General features: G+C 40.9%; 1 protein-coding gene across 1 annotated transcript in view; it reads right to left on the reverse strand.

Moving 5' to 3' along the window:
• The window catches only part of PTPRR (protein tyrosine phosphatase receptor type R), a 147,069-nt gene that overhangs the window by 10,104 nt on the left and 118,436 nt on the right, over positions 1-18,529 (reverse strand). The window contains exons 11-12 of the mRNA XM_075856954.1: positions 8,868-8,978; positions 7,645-7,802 (exon numbers count right to left, since the gene is read on the reverse strand). Coding sequence (XP_075713069.1) covers positions 7,645-7,802; positions 8,868-8,978 — 269 coding nt within the window. The remainder of the gene's footprint in view (positions 1-7,644; positions 7,803-8,867; positions 8,979-18,529) is intronic.

Genomic DNA, 18,529 nt, shown 5'->3' on the forward strand with positions numbered 1-18,529 from the left:
ACAAGGCTACATGTAATAAAAAAGACAATTTTTATTGCATATAAATACATAAACATATCAAATATAACATATATAATGATAAAAACACAACGAGGTATCTAAAAGACGACATGTAATAGCTGGATCACGTCGCAAGATGGCCAAATCGCAGGGAAAAAATGCATATAAGCACCTGGTCAAAAACATGACAAGATATATATTCCACCCATCCACAGGAATATGTATGTAGTGGACACTAAAAATGAATGGAAGATCAGGTGATCAGTGCGTATATTGCACAGATGTACGTTACACACAGTCTACTGACTAGCTCGTTACAGCAAAAGCACTGGACATGTTCCCATATATCATGAAAATCCCCCTTAGTAACTTTTAGAAAGGTTTTCCCAACAAAAAGAAGGGGGACCCCCCATATCAGGTATCACATGGGGAATATACCGTGTATGTATCCAATGGTGAACAAAAAGGGCCCGTCCGGCAAGTACCAGAGAGAGCCCCTAAGTCAGAAACTTACCCATATCAGCAATGTTGCGCCTGCGATCCACGTGATCCCCGTAACAAAAAAGGATAAATAACACCCCAACGCGCGTTTCGCTATTCTAGCTTCCCCCTGATATGGGTAAGTTTCTGACTTAGGGGCTCTCTCTGGTACTTGCCGGACGGGCCCTTTTTGTTCACCATTGGATACATACACGGTATATTCCCCATGTGATACCTGATATGGGGGGTCCCCCTTCTTTTTGTTGGGAAAACCTTTCTAAAAGTTACTAAGGGGGATTTTCATGATATATGGGAACATGTCCAGTGCTTTTGCTGTAACGAGCTAGTCAGTAGACTGTGTGTAACGTACATCTGTGCAATATACGCACTGATCACCTGATCTTCCATTCATTTTTAGTGTCCACTACATACATATTCCTGTGGATGGGTGGAATATATATCTTGTCATGTTTTTGACCAGGTGCTTATATGCATTTTTTCCCTGCGATTTGGCCATCTTGCGACGTGATCCAGCTATTACATGTCGTCTTTTAGATACCTCGTTGTGTTTTTATCATTATATATGTTATATTTGATATGTTTATGTATTTATATGCAATAAAAATTGTCTTTTTTATTACATGTAGCCTTGTGACTCGTGTTTCTCATTGTTTTTGTACAAGGGGAGGGCTGTATGGCACTGTACAGGGGGAGGGCTGTGCGGCACTATCTAGAGGGAACTATCATTATTACTATATGGGGGCACTGTGGATTAGGAGTTTGATTAGAGGATGTGGTAAAGGTGGGGAGGATGCTGTAAAAGCAAGAAATCAAGATGTCTGTGTGTCAAATTTTGCAGAAACGAGTCGTGGCTGTAATAAGTCTATGCAGTGGTCCGGCCGGATGGAGAAAAAAGGGAAAGTGAACGACTAATCAAAGAAAACATCTGTGTATAACTGGCATCTACCACTATATGGTCACTATATGGTGGTAATACTGGTCTTTGTATAGTGTTTTTTATTATTCAGTCACTATGTGTTTATGGTGTGGCGGTATTATTCAGTAACAGTGTGGGGGTATTATTCAGTGACTATGTGGTTATGGTGTGGTGGTATTATTTGGACATTATACTGTTTTATTATTAGTAATATTGGTCTTATAATAGTGAGTTGTGTTCAGTAATAGTATGCAGGTAATATTTCATCTGGTATAGTGGTATGATTTAAGAACTGCATATCTACACTACCGTTCAAAAGTTTAGGGTCACTTAGAAATCTCCTTATTTTTTCAAGAAAAGCACACTTTTTTTCAATGAAGATAACATTAAATTAATCAGAAATACACTCTATACATTGTTAATGTGCTAAATGACTATTCTAGCTGCAAACGTCTGGTTTTTAGTGCAATATCTACATAGGTGTATAGAGGCCCATTTCCAGCAACCATCACTCCAGTGTTCTAATGGTACATTGTGTTTGCTAACTGTGTTAGAAGGCTAATGGATGATTAGAAAACACTTGAAAACCCTTGTGCAATTATGTTAGCACCGCTGTAAACAGTTTTGCTGTTCAGAGGAGATATAAAACTGACCTTTCTTTGAGCTAGTTGAGAATCTGGAGCATTACATTTGTGGGTTTGATTAAACTCTCAAAATGGCTAGAAAAAGAGAGCTTTCATGTGAAACTCGACAGTCTATTCTTGTTCTTAGAAATGAAGGCTATTCCATGCGAGAAATTGCCAAGAAACTGAAGATTTCCTACAACGGTGTGTACTACTCCCTTCCGAGGACAGCACAAACAGACTCTAACCAGAGTAGAAAGAGAAGTGGGAGGCCCCGCTGCACAACTGAGCAACAAGACAAGTACATTATAGTCTCTAGTTTGAGAAATAGACGCCTCACAGGTCCTCAACTGGCAGCTTCATTAAATAGTACCCGCAAAATGCCAGTGTCAACGTCTACAGTGAAGAGGCGACTCCGGGATGCTGGCCTTCAGGGCAGAGTGGCAAAGAAAAAGCCATATCTGAGACTGGCTAATAAAAGGAAAAGATTAATATGGGCAAAAGCACACAGACATTGGACAGAGGAAGATTGGAAAAAAGTGTTATGGACAGACGAATCGAAGTTTGAGGTGTTTGGATCACACAGAAGAACATTTGTGAGACGCAGAACAACTGAAAAGATGCTGGAAGAGTGCCTGACGCCATCTGTCAAGCATGGTGGAGGTAATGTGATGGTCTGGGGTTGCTTTGGTGCTGGTAAAGTGGGAGATTTGTACAAGGTAAAGGGGATTTTGAATAAGGAAGGCTATCACTCCATTTTGCAACGCCATGCCATACCCTGTGGACAGCGCTTGATTGGAGCAAATTTCATCCTACAACAGGACAATGACCCAAAGCACACCTCCAAATTATGCAAGAACTATTTAGGGAAGAAACAGGCAGCTGGTATTCTATCTGTAATGGAGTGGCCAGCGCAGTCACCAGATCTCAACCCCATAGAGCTGTTGTGGGAGCAGCTTGACCGTATGGTACGCAAGAAGTGCCCATCAAGCCAAACCAACTTGTGGGAGGGGCTTCTGCAAGCATGGGGTGAAATTTCTCCCGATTACCTCAGCAAATTAACAGCTAGAATGCCAAAGGTCTGCAATGCTGTAATTGCTGCAAATGGAGCATTCTTTGACGAAAGCAAATTTTGAAGGAGAAAATTATTATTTCAAATAAAAATCATTATTTCTAACCTTGTCAATGTCTTGACTATATTTTCTAGTCATTTTGCAACTCATTTGATAAATATAAGTGTGAGTTTTCATGGAAAACACAAAATTGTCTCGGTGACCCCAAACTTTTGAACGGTAGTGTATATAGATAATTTTTTTTGTGTGGGAGGGGGGACATATGCAGGGGGGTGGGTTTGCAAACCTGGACGCGCTAGAAATCAGCGATGCAGTTCTCTGCACACCGCCTTCTTAATTGACTGCATTATTATTATTATTTTTTTTATTACTACAAACTTGTCAGATGTTACGCTGCACATCTATTTTCTACACCCAGGTTTAGTCTTTGCTACATGGTTCCTTCTGCAGAATAAAAATGGGATTTTCATACAAGCAGAATATTGTAAATAGATTAGCATAAATAAATAAAATATATATTGATCAATTTGACATGGTAAAAGATTATGCAACATTATGTAAAAACCTATTCAGCTTAATAGGTTATTCACATCTTATAAAGTGATGGCATATTGCTAGAGTCTTCCTTTACTTTAGGCTCAGTGGAGTCCAAACTCCTGAGAATGAGGGGGCCGCAGCTCTGAATTAGAACTGCATTACCTTCTAAGTTTTCCCTGCACATTGGTGCTGCCAGCCATCAGGCTGTGCAGGAAAACAAGTGTGAATCGGGCCATATTGCAGTTCCATGCACAGTTGGTGGTCGTGACGGGGGGATGCTGTGCAGGGAAAAACAGGGATGTGGATGCAACTGTAAATCAGCCTCTTCATTGCTTTAAAATAATTCTATTGCATCTTGAACACATCACACGATACTAGCATTACATGCATGTCGGCATAAATACATTCTTATTGCATTTTTTTTCAGAGTTAACCCTTTCATAATTGCCAATGCGTGTTTTTATGGCGGTCATTAAGGATACTTATGCCACATGCCGCCATGCAGGCTGTCTAATGAGCGCAAGACTTCTGCTCTAACAGCTGAGTTCGAAGTTGCCTCAACAGTGACAGCAGTATTTAAGAGGTTTCAGAGGGAGGAGGCTCCCTCTGTCCCCCTGTTGGTCCCCTGCAATGCCATCGCAGGGTGCTGATGGTTTCTATGGCAGCTAGGGACCTAACAAAGGCCCCCAGGTCTGCCAATAGTGTATGCCTATTAGGCCCTGCCGAAGGCAGGGACTAATAGAATGCCTGTCACTTTTGCACTGACATGCATAATACACTGCAATACAGAGGTATTGCGGTGTATTATAAAAGCGATCAAATCAAGTCCCATGGTGGGGCAAAAAAAAGTAAAAACGAGATCAATAAAGTTTATCAAAAAAAAGAAAAATCCCAAGTAAAGAAAATGAAAAAACATTTTTTCCCCTTACAAAATGATTTATTATGAAAACAATTTAAAATTAAAAAAGCAAACAACCCGAATTATAAAACTATCACGTTAATTAACCCGCACGGTAAATGTAAAAATAAAAAATAATGGCAGAATTGTTGTTTTTGGTTCTTCCCGCCTTCCACAAAACGCAATAAAAATCTATCAAAAATACACATGCACCTCGGAATAGTTGCAATAAAAACTACAAGTCATGGCACAAAAAATAAGTCCACATACAACCACTTCTGCGCAAAAGTTAAAAATGTTATCACTAAGAATATAATGACACAAAATGAAATACCTTTTTTTTTTTATTGTGCAAAATAGTAAAACATAAAAAAACTAAATAGATTTTATATCGCTGTAACCTGACTGACCCAGAGAATAAAGTTATTATTTTATTTATACCACACAGTATACAATGTAATTTAAAACGCAAAAAAATATGTCGGAATTGCTGTTTTTGTTTCCCCTCTAAAAAAGTTAATAAAAGTTAACGTCTAAGTTATATGTACAAAATGGTGTAATTAAAACATACAACTCATATCGCTAAATATAAGCCGTAACAAGGCTATGTCTGTGGAAAAATAAAAAAATATGCCTCTTGAAATGCGATGATGAAAAAACTGAAAAAAATCGCTTGGTCATTCCGGCCCAAAATAGGCTGGTCACTAAAGGGTTAAAGGAATTGTGAGAATAATAAAACACAAACCGTAAATTTTCAAGTCATATGAAAGCATATTGTATGATTAACCTAATAAAAGTGTATGTCACTATGGATCAGTATAATGTACAAATTACATTTTACAGTACTAATGCGCAGTATACCACCTGCTGGTTATCCGTGATACTGCAATAATTTTTCTGTGGATTCTAGGAACCTCGAAACTCCCTTGCCCCTCATCCCCCATTACATTGAATAACTAGAAAAAATACTAGCTCACAAAATAAAAAATACCAATGTATTGCTTTACGCTAGTAAAAATAAATAAATTTGAGATCACATTTGAACTGGCCAAATGCAACTATATTTGCAAATACATGCAATGTATAACAATAAAATATAGCCTTAACAAAAACATAAAATATATAATCTTACAACTTAAAGGGAATTTCCAATTTTGAACACAATTTTACAAGTTTGCAAATAGAATTAATCTACATAACAATTTGAGTGACTTTGTAAATGCATTACATTACTTATCTTTAACTGGTCCAGAGTTACAGCCTGTATTATAATGCAGAGCTGTATTCACAATTTTGCTGCCAGGACTGAGAGGAGGCCTGTAAGTCCTGTTTTCCCCGATCCCCAAGTCTGATTGACAACTTTGCTTGTATGAGTATGTATACTGGGAAAGGGGCAAACAGCTCATGAGGGAAGTAGGACCCACAGGCTCATGCTGATAGGGCAGCATATGAGACCAGACAGATCTACAGTGAAGGAAATAAGTATTTGATCCCTTGCTGATTTTGTAAGTTTGCCCACTTTCAAAGACATGAACAGTCTAGAATTTTTAGGCTAGGTTAATTTGACCAGTGAGAGATAGATTATATAAAAAAATAAAAAATCAAATAAAATCACATAGTCAAAATTATATATATTTATTTGCATTGTGCACAGAGAAATAAGTATTTGATCCCCTACCAACCATTAAGAGTTCAGCCTCCTCCAGACCAGTTACACGCTCCAAATCAACTTGGTGCCTGCATTAAAGACAGCTGTCTTACATGGTCACCTGTATAAAAGACTCCTGTCCACAGACTCAATTAATCAGTCTGACTCTAACCTCTACAACATGGGCAAGATCAAAGAGCTTTCTAAGGATGTCAGGGACAAGATCATAGACATGCACAAGGCTGGAATGGGCTACAAAACCATAAGTAAGACGCTGGGTGAGAAGGAGACAACTGTTGGTGCAATAGTAAGAAAATGGAAGACATACAAAATGACTGTCAATCGACATCGATCTGGGGCTCCATGCAAAATCTTACCTCGTGGGGTATCCTTGATCCTGAGGAAGGTGAGAGCTCAACCGAAAACTACACGGGGGGAACTTGTTAATTATCTCAAGGCAGCTGGGACCACAGTCACCAAGAAAACCATTGGTAACACATTACGCCATAATGGATTAAAATCCTGCAGTGCCCGCAAGGTCCCCCTGCTCAAGAAGGCACATGTACAGGCCCGTCTGAAGTTTGCAAATGAACTTCTGGATGATTCTGAGAGTGATTGGGAGAAGGTGCTGTGGTCAGATGAGACTAAAATTGAGCTCTTTGGCATTAACACAACTCGCCGTGTTTGGAGGAAGAGAAATGCTGCCTATGACCCAAAGAACACCGTCCCCACTGTCAAGCATGGAGGTGGAAACATTATGTTTTGGGGGTGTTTCTCTGCTAAGGGCACAGGACTACTTCACCGCATCAATGGGAGAATGGATGGAGCCATGTACCGTCAAATCCTGAGTGACAACCTCCTTCCCTCCACCAGGACATTAAAAATGGCTCGTGGCTGGGTCTTCCAGCACGACAATGACCCGAAACATACAGCCAAGGCAACAAAGGAGTGGCTCAAAAAGAAGCACATTAAGGTCATGGAGTGGCCTAGCCAGTCTCCAGACCTTAATCCCATCGAAAACTTATGGAGGGAGCTGAAGATCCGAGTTGCCAAGCGACAGCCTCGAAATCTTAATGATTTACAGATGATCTGCAAAGAGGAGTGGGCCAAAATTCCATCTAACATGTGTGCAAACCTCATCAACAACTACAAAAAACGTCTGACTTCTGTGCTTGCCAACAAGGGTTTTGCCACCAAGTATTAAGTCTTGTTTGCCAAAGGGATCAAATACTTATTTCTCTGTGCACAATGCAAATAAATATATATAATTTTGACTATGTGATTTTCTGTTTTTTTTTAAATATAATCTATCTCTCACTGGTAAAATTAACCTAGCATAAAAATTCTAGACTGTTCATGTCTTTGACAGTGGGCAAACTTACAAAATCAGCAAGGGATCAAATACTTATTTCCTTCACTGTACCTATAAGATGGATATAGAACATTACCTGCAGTGGACTACCACTGGACCTCTGCCTGTAAATGTATTACTGTCATCCTCCACATCCAGCATGAGTTGAAGGAGAGGCTGAGCACTGTCTGGAGTCTTGTGATCGGGCCAGGATGTGTACCAGTAATGTTTCACAATGCGTGTCAGACTTCCTTGCTGAAAATAATAGTAACAATAAATGCAATTATGTAGCTGTCTGAAAATATACCAGATATTACTAAATATATATGATCACTAAAACTGGTACCATTAAAATCCCAATCTAATACAAATAGATCAAAGATTATTGATAAATTGTTAGTTACAAGCAGGCATTGTGGAATTCACAAAAAAATAATTTTATGATGACAACAATCAACTTATTCAGATATAGATTTCCTTTTGTGTTCTGGACCCCTGTTGTGCCACATAATCCAAAATGAACTCCGGTTGTACCTTACAGACGGATGACCAGGTTTTATAGTACAGTTCTTGAATAATGGCAAATTGTTCTGAGCCTGAGGCAGAAATGCATCTCCACTGTTTTTATTCTATTCTTTCTGTGGCAAGCTGTTTTTTTATTTATGGCATTCATATTGTGGTTCCCCAGAATTTTATCTGTCCATACATCAATTTTCAAAAACATCCAGGTGTTTTTGTTTTTAATGGCATAAGTGAAAGAATAATTTATTTTACATTGAGATGATACTTGTTTCCAACTTACTATTCTCCCTTGAATCCTATTTTAAATGAGCTTATAGAGATCCTTTGGATGCTTTATGTTTTGTGACATCCTGGTGACTTGTTGCTGAAAACATGGAGTAGTAAGAGGGGATAAGCCACTACCACACAATTCTGATGCCACTTAGCAGAATAAAGGATTGCCATATTAAAATTGATCTTAATTTCTTCCAACACTAGATGTCAGGGACAGTCAGGTGGCCTACATACACAGTACCATGTAGGCAGATCTCGTCAGAATCCCGACCAAACAGATCCCAGATCCCATCACGTTATTATTTTTTATTCAGCAAAAATTGTACTGCAGAATATGTCATTTTTGCGTTCAAAAACACCGGAAACTTGATGAAATGGAACCCAGCGCCAGTGTGAAGAAAACCTCATATGGACCAGTGTTTTATTTTATGTGTAATTCAGGGAAAATCCACGATGAGTTATTATCATTTATGCTACATTTAGACAACAACCTATTGTGATCACTTTTAGAACATTATGTGTTACCTTTAATGTGAGAACCCGAATTGTATAGTACTCATGTTCGTTCACGCTGTTAACAAGCACCTCAACATTTCCATATATTCCTCTCTTTTCCGGCCAGTAGAGGACACATTTCTGTGGAAAAGAGTATTGTCATTTACATAAATGCAAAACTAAAGCAATGAAAGTCAGCAATATTTGTCATTGTATTATTGTGGAACTTTCTATAGCATTTGCTTATGTTAATCTGATAGTATAGGAACCCAAGCACCTCGGTAAGAACAGCTGCAAAATCAACCATTATGTCTTGTACAATATGTACTTTAGTTTAAAAACATCTTGGCCTTGTCCAGATTAGTTTATTGTTTTTATACTATATGTATTACTATATATGTGGTATTATTTTGTTTGAAAACACAGTGACACTTGTTCTATCCTGCACACAATATACTATTTCATACATTTGTACATAAATTATGTTTTTTTTCTGCATTAGGAGCATTACATAAGCAATATCATTTTCCAGTCATGCACACAAACCTTATCGGTGATTTACTGGAAGACTTAGTACAGTTTCTAAATGTTACCTTGCACCTTGCACACAACAATTGCAATTCCAAGTTAAGTAATGTTCCTGAAAAGTGACAACTATTGTATAACATAACGCACAATAATTTACACAAAATCTAATTGCACACAAATAAAACAGTACATAGAAGTACGTCTATAAATCGAATAAATCCAACTGACCTGTTCAGTTTTCCTACAAGATGAACTATCAAGAGTCACTGAAGCTTGTAACACGCATGGGCTCAGCTAAAAGACTGCTTGAAATATTGTGACAAGCTCCCTTATAAGATGATCAGGGGAAAGAAAAACATTTAAAAGTTCAGCAGCCACCCATTGTGGAAATGTTCACATTATCTGATCTGCAGTCTCTACTCCTCCCTATGAATCGAATGGAAATTATAAACATGGGAAAACAAAGGTCTAAAAATACAGTTGCACCCTGCTCACAAAACTGTGTCCTGTAGATGGTTAGATTAAAGAATTAGACTTTTCTAAGTAAATCTGAACATTATTAGATATAGGCCTAACATGGAAGCCAAGCATGTCGACAACATACTAAAGCACAGGTTTACAGGGGCTTAGCTATAGAGGATGCAGAGATAGCAATTGCACCCATGCCCTGATGCCTGAGGGAGCCCAAATCCACCTCTGCCACAGAAGAGGACGCCAGTATTATAGTAAAAAAAATCAGGATAGAATAAACATTTTAGAAGGAGGAAGAGACATGACAAATGTGTTGTTGCGCCATGGGTTAGTATTGGAAGGCCGAATTGGGGATCGTAGATTTAAGGTTATTGGGGCATGATCCAACCAAGTAATGTGACTTGTAGTGCAATCTATTATCACAGGTAGAAGCCCCTTTGTAGAGAGAAACATATCAATACGAGTATATGTGTGATGACAGTTGGAATAGAAATCATGTTCTGAGGCATGTAAACACCTCCATACATCATGCAGGTCTTCCTGCAACAACAAAGAGGCCAATTGAGGAGGAGATCTGCTGCTCGAAAAAATAGTGTCCATTGACACATCATGGATTATATTGAAATCACCACAGATAATAAGTTTATCTTGGGCTTTTTGTTTAAAGGGGTTTTCCCATGAGAGACATTTATGACATATCAACAGGATGTGTCATAAATGTCAGATAGATGCGTGTCCCACCTCTGGCACCCACACCTTTCTCTAGAACGGGGACCCCTAAACCCAGTTCTGCCGCTGTGTTGCGGCTGAATTCCGACCATGACAAAAGTTACATGGTCGGGAGTTACGAAAACAGCGTACCTCGCTGTGCTATGCTGTTTTCGTAAATCCCATACAACTGAAAAGTAGTTACGGAAACAGTGTAGCTCGCATGCTACGCTGCTTCCCTAAATGCAATTCAGTACTATGGGAGTTACAGAAACAGCATAGCTCAGCGAGCTACGCAGTTTTCGTAACTACCGACCATATAACCAGGAAGTGGCATCGAGAATGGACGACGGTATAACAAGGTTTAGGGGGCCCCTTTCTAGAGATAGGTTTGGGTTCAAGAGGTGGGACCTGCATCTATCTGACATTTATGACATATCCCGTGGATATGTCATAAATCTCTCTGATGGGAAAACCCTTTTCAATTTCTTCCTCACAGAGTTCAGGAATGAAACCTGGGAGGTAATTGGAGCATAGATGTTAACTATAGTGTATTCTGTGATCTTGGAGAACTACTTATGCCACTTCATCTCCAAGCAGCATGATGACTGGGTGCAGTTGCTACCGTGGGCTGAATTCTCTTACAATAATCACACCAGCGAGTCCACACAGAAGACACCGTTCTTTATTGTCTGTGGCCAACACCCACGAATTCCTCTCCCGATGCCTGATATGTCCGAGGTGCCAGCTGCTGACATGGCTGTTAGGGACTTTCTGCAGATCTGGCAGCAGACTCGATCCTCCATCCTGTTGGCGGTCAACCGCATGAAACGGTAGGCGGACACAAGGAGAAGAGAACCTCCTCAGTTTCTTCCTGGCACGAAGGTCTGGCTGTCCTCCAGGAATATTGGACTGAGGGTGCCGTCGTACAAATTTGCCCCCAGGTACCTCGGACCCTTCGAGATCCTGCAGCAGATCAACCCTGTCACCTACAAGCTTTGGCTGCTTCCTACCCTCAGGATTCCCAACTCCTTCCATGTCTCTCTCCTGAAACAAGTGGTTCTGCACCGCTTTACCAAGACTCCTAGCCCTTCGGTTGCCTCCAGCAGCCCTTCAGACACCTTCGAGGTAAGGAGATGTTGGACACCAAGAGAGTGAGAGGAAAGACTTTTTATTTGGTGGATTGGAGGGGGTTTGGTCCTGAAGAGAGGTCCTGGGAGCCAGCGGAGAACCTCAATGCTCCTACCCTTCTGAAGAAGTTTCTCTCTCGCTCTGGCCCCAAGAAGAGAGGGCGTAAGAGGGGGGATAGTCATGTCCATGGCTGCGGTCCGTCAGGTTCACTCTCCTCCTGACGGCCGCAGCCATGGGTCTCTGAGCGCTGGCCCCAGTCTCCTCCTCAGGAGATGTCAGCGCTCACTTCCACTCACCTCGACCAGGTCCCGTAGGCCCCTTTAAGAGTGGGCACGAGCACGCGCGCACCTGACTTTAATGTGTAATCAGCCCATGAGTGCCCTGGACTATAAGAAGGGCCCAGCCCCTTGCTTCGATGACTGAGCGTTGTTTGTCGTATCCTAGTTTGTCTAAGCAAATGGTCTCCTAGTGTTTTCCAGTTCCCAGTGTTCCCTGTTCCTGTATCCCATGCTATCCTGGTCAAGTGCCGTGCTGTGCTGTAGTCATGCTTTGCTGTATTCTACGCCTGTCCTGCTACTCCACGCCTGACGTCTACCTGCTGCGTAGTCCCACCCGAGCCTGCCTTGCTACTGTCCAAGCTGCCACAGGTACACTATACGAACTATAGACTGTGACCTGCGCCCTGCTGGCCAGCTGCCATACCGCCAAGGCGGTACGGCCCAGTTGGTCCACGAACCCTACGTGACATTGGCTTCCTTCAGAAAGATTTCTGAGGCTGCCTGATTCCTCGTGGGTATAGCTGTGAGTGAATCATCAGGGCAGTTATGGTCAGTTTTATATTTTGTGCCACTATTTGCAAGTCCAGTGAAATATCCCACTTTGAGCACTGCTTAGTAGAACTAAGGGAGGGTGACTGGACGTTTGATGCAGGGGAAGCTGTTGTATGATCTGTACAACTAACCTGCAGGCAAGATGGCGCCAGTCGTCCATGTGCCCTATTTATGTTAGCTGAAAGTGGGTTTGGAGTAGGGAGTTTATCCCTCATGTCTGCTCCAATGATTGGATGTTCAGACAGTCCTGGAGAGATGGAGCCAGAGTGGTAAGGCTGACTGAAAAGCAGTTCGTTGTCTATGGGTTCCATAGACGACGTAGGAGGTGAGGATGACTCTGAGCCAGCGCCATTACTCTGTTGAGACTGAGCCGGAAAGAAGTCTGATCTTTTTTCACCCTGCGAGTCATCCTTTATATATCCGGAGGCACACACCCCGGTTTTAGGATGAGTATAGTTTGAGGTAACGCTGTATGAGTTGCTTTAGCAGGGAAACAGACGAGAGCCGTATCAAGCTGCTGCCATTCCGCTCTCGGTCCAGGCCACGCCCCCGACACCAGTATTATAAATGGCACATGGTAGGTGGGGGGCCGTTACAGATATTGCATAGGAGCTTCAAGTTACGTCTCTGCTGGTTTACAAAGTCAAATATTGAAATACCGCAGGAACAAGCAGGGGATATCAGAGATATGATTCTAATGGTGTGTTCACATTGGGAAATATTGTTGCTGTATTCCAGCTTTATCTAGCTGTTTTAGTCAGATGTGCAGAGTTGGTAAAGGTGAATTTATTTTTTGCAATTTAAATATGTCCTTTAGATGGATTTAAATGATGCTAGAGTTGAAGTAGTAAACATCAGTGTGCTCTTACTACTATAACCTGTCTCATAGTTGTGTAAAAAATAGATTTGATTTCTACAATAAACTGGAGTAGATGAGTAAATTGTAATGCGCAATTTGGATGGTGGGTGTCCCATACCACTGAGTAATACCTAATATTAATAGACATTAGATCGTTGGCCAATCCTACTTCTACAGATTTTCAGCTAATGTGTATGGCCAGCTCCATGGAGCTGCTGGCAGCAGTCTTCCTCTGACACAATCTTTATTGGTCTTGCCTCCATAAATTGGGGCCTTAGAGCTGCAAGACGCCAAAGCAGAGGCGTATCTAGGGGTTTAGCACAGGGGGACAAAACATCTGAGTGGGCCCCAACCCAATGGACCCCCCATGCATGTTTGTAACAGCAGAGGTGCATCCAGCGGGGGTCAGGCTTTTGTAAACATTGTAGTTTGCGGCGTTACTCTATTTCTGTAAAGTTCCATAGAAGTGAATGGGTGCTACGGAAATGGCGTAGCATAGCGGGCTACGCTGTTTCTGTAACTGCTATGCCGCTGTTTACGTAACTTCCATTCACAGTATAGTGCCTCCCCACACGGTATAATCCTCCCATAGCTGCCCACCACACAGTATAATGCCCCCATAGCTGCCCCACACGCAGTATAATGTCTCTATAAGGCCCCCACACTGTATATTGCCCTGATAGCAGCCCCACACACACAGTATAATGCCCCTATAGCTGACCCCACACAGAGTAATGCCACTATAGCTGCCCCCACACCCAGTATAATGCAGATTTTGTGCCTAATAAAATAAATATTTACCTAACCCCGTTCCCACGATGAGTGGAGGAGATCCCTCTGTTCTTCCAATCTATTCTCTTTGTGGCTCGGTGCAGAATGGCGTGATGACGTCACTACATTGCACTTGTCTGCACCAAGCCGCTCACTGCCGGCGTTACATAGTAAATGGTGGAGCAGGGAGATGACGGCTCCCTGCTCGACTGTTGGATTCAACTGTATCTGCGTCCTGAGGGCGCAGATACAGTTGAAACCACGACATGCCACTGGGCCCCGCCATCTCAGTGGGCCCGGGCCACCGCTCCCTCTGCCCCCCTACTAGCTATGCCTCTGAGCCAAAGTGCATTGCACCAGTGATGATCTCATCCTGTGAAACCCCCATAAAAATACCAATAGCTCTTTGCATAATTCAGCATTTTCGACTTTAAACCCTTGATGAAACATAAGACAAATATCAGCTAGTTAATAATTGTACAATTTGATCTAATATATTGTTTCATCTTGGTGGTATTACATTCATCATCATTGTTATCTTTGCAGTTATAAAAGTATAGAAATGATAAATGTGAACCACATTAGCTAATTTTATAAGTCTTATGTTCTTTCCAAGTCTCACTCAACTCCAGCTCAGAATAATTGTCACAGCGTAAGTTTATTGATTTCATATGTATATGTGTGGTACTATTTTGTTAGAACACATGACACTAGTTCCATCCTGTACACAATATATTATTTTCCACACATTTGTTAATACATTTGTATGAATTTGGAAATTGCAGTTTGGAAATTGCAGTTAAATAAAGTGGAAACAGATACTGAAAATAGTGTATTTAGATTTATATTTGGCTGGAAATTGACCCTCAAACTCTACTAGTAACTAAAACTCTCTAATGACAGAGTCAGAGAACAGAATAAATGAAGTCCAGACAAAACAAAGATACTGAACGCAAATACAAGTTCTTTTTTTTTGTTATTTTGTTTTTTATTATGAGGGATCATGGACATAGGAGTATTACGTATCAGTACAAGGGGAGAATATCCCTGCAATATGTCTATAAAAAATAGTCAAAATAAGGAATTAGTTTCACTTAGAACACATCCATATATATATTTATTTTGCTTGCATCTCCCTCTTTCACTTGAGTCAGTACAATAACAATGTGATATCTACAGTATGACATTAGATCTGAAACTATCAGTTTTTGGAATAACTACTTAAAGTGTGGTAGTCCTATTAGTATAATTGGTTACTAAGTTTTCAGGGATGCTGGAAGTTGTCAATTGGCCCGACCGATATTGGGAGGCTTGCCGTGACTTGTTGGCCTTCTGTGTTGGGGCTTGCTGGGACTTGCTGGCCTTATTGGTTGATGGGTGTTTTCATGGGCATGGTGGATTTGGGCATTACTAGTAGGTCTATTTTGTAAAGTTGGAGAGAGACTTCTTAGGTCACATTTGAGATTAAGTGATGAATGTCCCTGGATTCAGTTTGTATGACTGAAATCTCATTAGTTAGTTGCCGATCACGTGAATGGTGTCACAGAATTTGGCTTTAGCTGATAGATCCATGAATTGTATGAAAATAAAAGAAAGACTATGGGAATAATATTTAATTTATAAATTGTGTCAGTTTATTGGTACTGCCCCCCCCCCCCCCCCAGGAATAAAAGCAAAAACGACGTGTATATGTCTAGATGGATTTATACACTACCGTTCAAAAGTTTGGGGTCACCCAGACAATTTTGTGTTTTCCATGAAAACTCACACTTATATTTATCAAATGAGTTGCAAAATGACTAGAAAATATAATCAAGATAATAATAATTTTCTCCTTCATACTTTGCTTTCGTCAAAGAATGCTCCATTTGCAGCAATTACAGCATTGCAGACCTTTGGCATTCTAGCTGTTAATTTGCTGAGGTAATCGAGAGAAATTTCACCCCATGCTTCCAGAAGCCCCTCCCACAAGTTGGATTGGCTTGATGGGCACTTCTTGCGTACCATACGGTCAAGCTGCTCCCACAACAGCTCTATGGGGTTGAGATCTGGTGACTGCGCTGGCCACTCCATTACAGATAGAATACCAGCTGCCTGCTTCTTCCCTAAATAGTTCTTGCATAATTTGGAGGTGTGCTTTGGGTCATTGTCCTGTTGTAGGATGAAATTGGCTCCAATCAAGCGCTGTCCACAGGGTATGGCATGGCGTTGCAAAATGGAGTGATAGCCTTCCTTATTCAAAATCCCTTTTACCTTGTACAAATCTCCCACTTTACCAGCACCAAAGCAACCCCAGACCATCACATTACCTCCACCATGCTTGACAGATGGCGTCAGCCACTCTTCCAGCATCTTTTCAGTTGTTCTGCGTCTCACAAATGTTCTTCTGTGTGATCCAAACACCTCAAACTTCGATTCGTCTGTCCATAACACTTTTTTCCAATCTTCCTCTGTCCAATGTCTGTGTGCTTTTGCCCATATTAATCTTTTGCTTTTATTAGCCAGTCTCAGATATGGCTTTTTCTTTGCCACTCTGCCCTGAAGGCCAGCATCCCGGAGTCGCCTCTTCAATGTAGACGTTGACACTGGCGTTTTGCGGGTACTATTTAATGAAACTGCCAGTTGAGGACCTGTGAGGCGTCCATTTCTCAAACGAGAGACTCTAATGTACTTGTCTTGTTGCTCAGTTGTGCAGCAGGGCCTCCCACTTATCTTTCTACTCTGGTTAGAACCTGTTTGTGCTGTCCTCTGAAGGGAGTAGTACACACCGTTGTAGGAAATCTTCAGTTTCTTGGCAATTTCTCGCATGGAATAGCCTTCATTTCTAAGAACAAGAATAGACTGTCGACTTTCACATGAAAGCTTTCTTTTTCTAGCCATTTTGAGAGTTTTATCGAACCCACAAATGTAATGCTCCAGATTCTCAACTAGCTCAAAGGAAGGTCAGTTTTATAGCTCCTCTAAACAGCAAAACTGTTTACAGCGGTGCTAACATAATTGCACAAGGGTTTTCAAGGGTTTTCTAATCATCTATTAGCCTTCTAACACAGTTAGCAAACACAATGTACCATTAGTACACTGGAGTGATGGTTGCTGGAAATGGGCCTCTATACACCTATGTAGATATTGCATTAAAAACCAGACGTTTGCAGCTAGAATAATCATTTAGCACATTAACAATGTATAGAGGGATGTCAATCTAATAGTGCTTCTTTCTCTTTTGAAGATATGAGATCCGTACGTCTGCATACATTAGCATTTGATTTTATGCTGAATTTTAATGTATTTTATGAGCAGCTTAATATGTATGAACAACACATTATGTGCCTTGTCTTTTTATATTAATTATGTATGTTTTACTGTGTGCTTATGCAATTATGGTGTTATGAATGTACTGCTGTTCCCCTGACTATAAAGGAGCTCCTTACACGTCAGAGATCGTGCCCCAGGAGAAGCCGATGTAGGCGAAACTCCAGTCGGGCAAGAAAGAGCTGGAGACAGCGTGGATATAAACTGTTACACGTTCTTTATGATCTGATGTTTGTTAGTATATTAACCCCTTCAGGACCCAGCCATTTTTTGGGTTTTCGTTTTAATATTTTCCTCCCCACATTTAAAAAGCTATAACTTTTTATTTTTCTGTCATTATAGCCATATGAGGGCTTGTTTTTTGCAGGACAAGTTGTAGGTTTTAACGGTACCATTTGTCATACCATATAATGTATTGGGAAACTGGAAAAAAATCTTTGTGGGGTGGAATAGGAAGAAAACTGCGATTCCACAATCTTTTGAGGGGTTTTGCTTTTACGACTTTCACCATACGATAAAAATGGCATGTTAACTTTATTCTACCGGTCAATTCGATTATGGCAATACCAAACATATAGTTTTTTTTATATTTTACGAAAAATATAAATTTCTGTTTTGTTGCCTCATCCTGGGAGCCATAACATTTTTATTTTTCCATTGATTGAGCGGCATGAGGGCTTATTTTTGGCAGGGTGAGCTATAGTTTCTATTGGACCAATTATTGGGCATATGAGTGTTCACAGAACACTCGTTCCCAATCATTTTCCTGTGTAAACAGGGAGACGTGCTGCATACATGACAGAAAGGTATGGGGACGAGCGATCGTAGTAATGAGCGCTTGTCCCCATACATAGCTCCTTGTGAAAGGAGCAAACGAGTGCTGATTAATGAGATGTCTCGTTGATCGACGCTCGTTTACATGGCCCACATCAGGCCATGTAAGATGACCCTTAGTTTGTATTCAGCAAGTGAGAAAAACACCCAAAAATAGTCATGTGTCTTAGGGTATGTTCACACGCAGTGTTTTCAGATGTAATTCGGGCGTTTTACGCCTCGAATTACGCCTGAAAAAACGGCTCCATTAC

Source organism: Rhinoderma darwinii, chromosome 3 (genome assembly GCF_050947455.1).
Source record: "Rhinoderma darwinii isolate aRhiDar2 chromosome 3, aRhiDar2.hap1, whole genome shotgun sequence".
Lineage (NCBI taxonomy): Eukaryota > Metazoa > Chordata > Amphibia > Anura > Rhinodermatidae > Rhinoderma > Rhinoderma darwinii.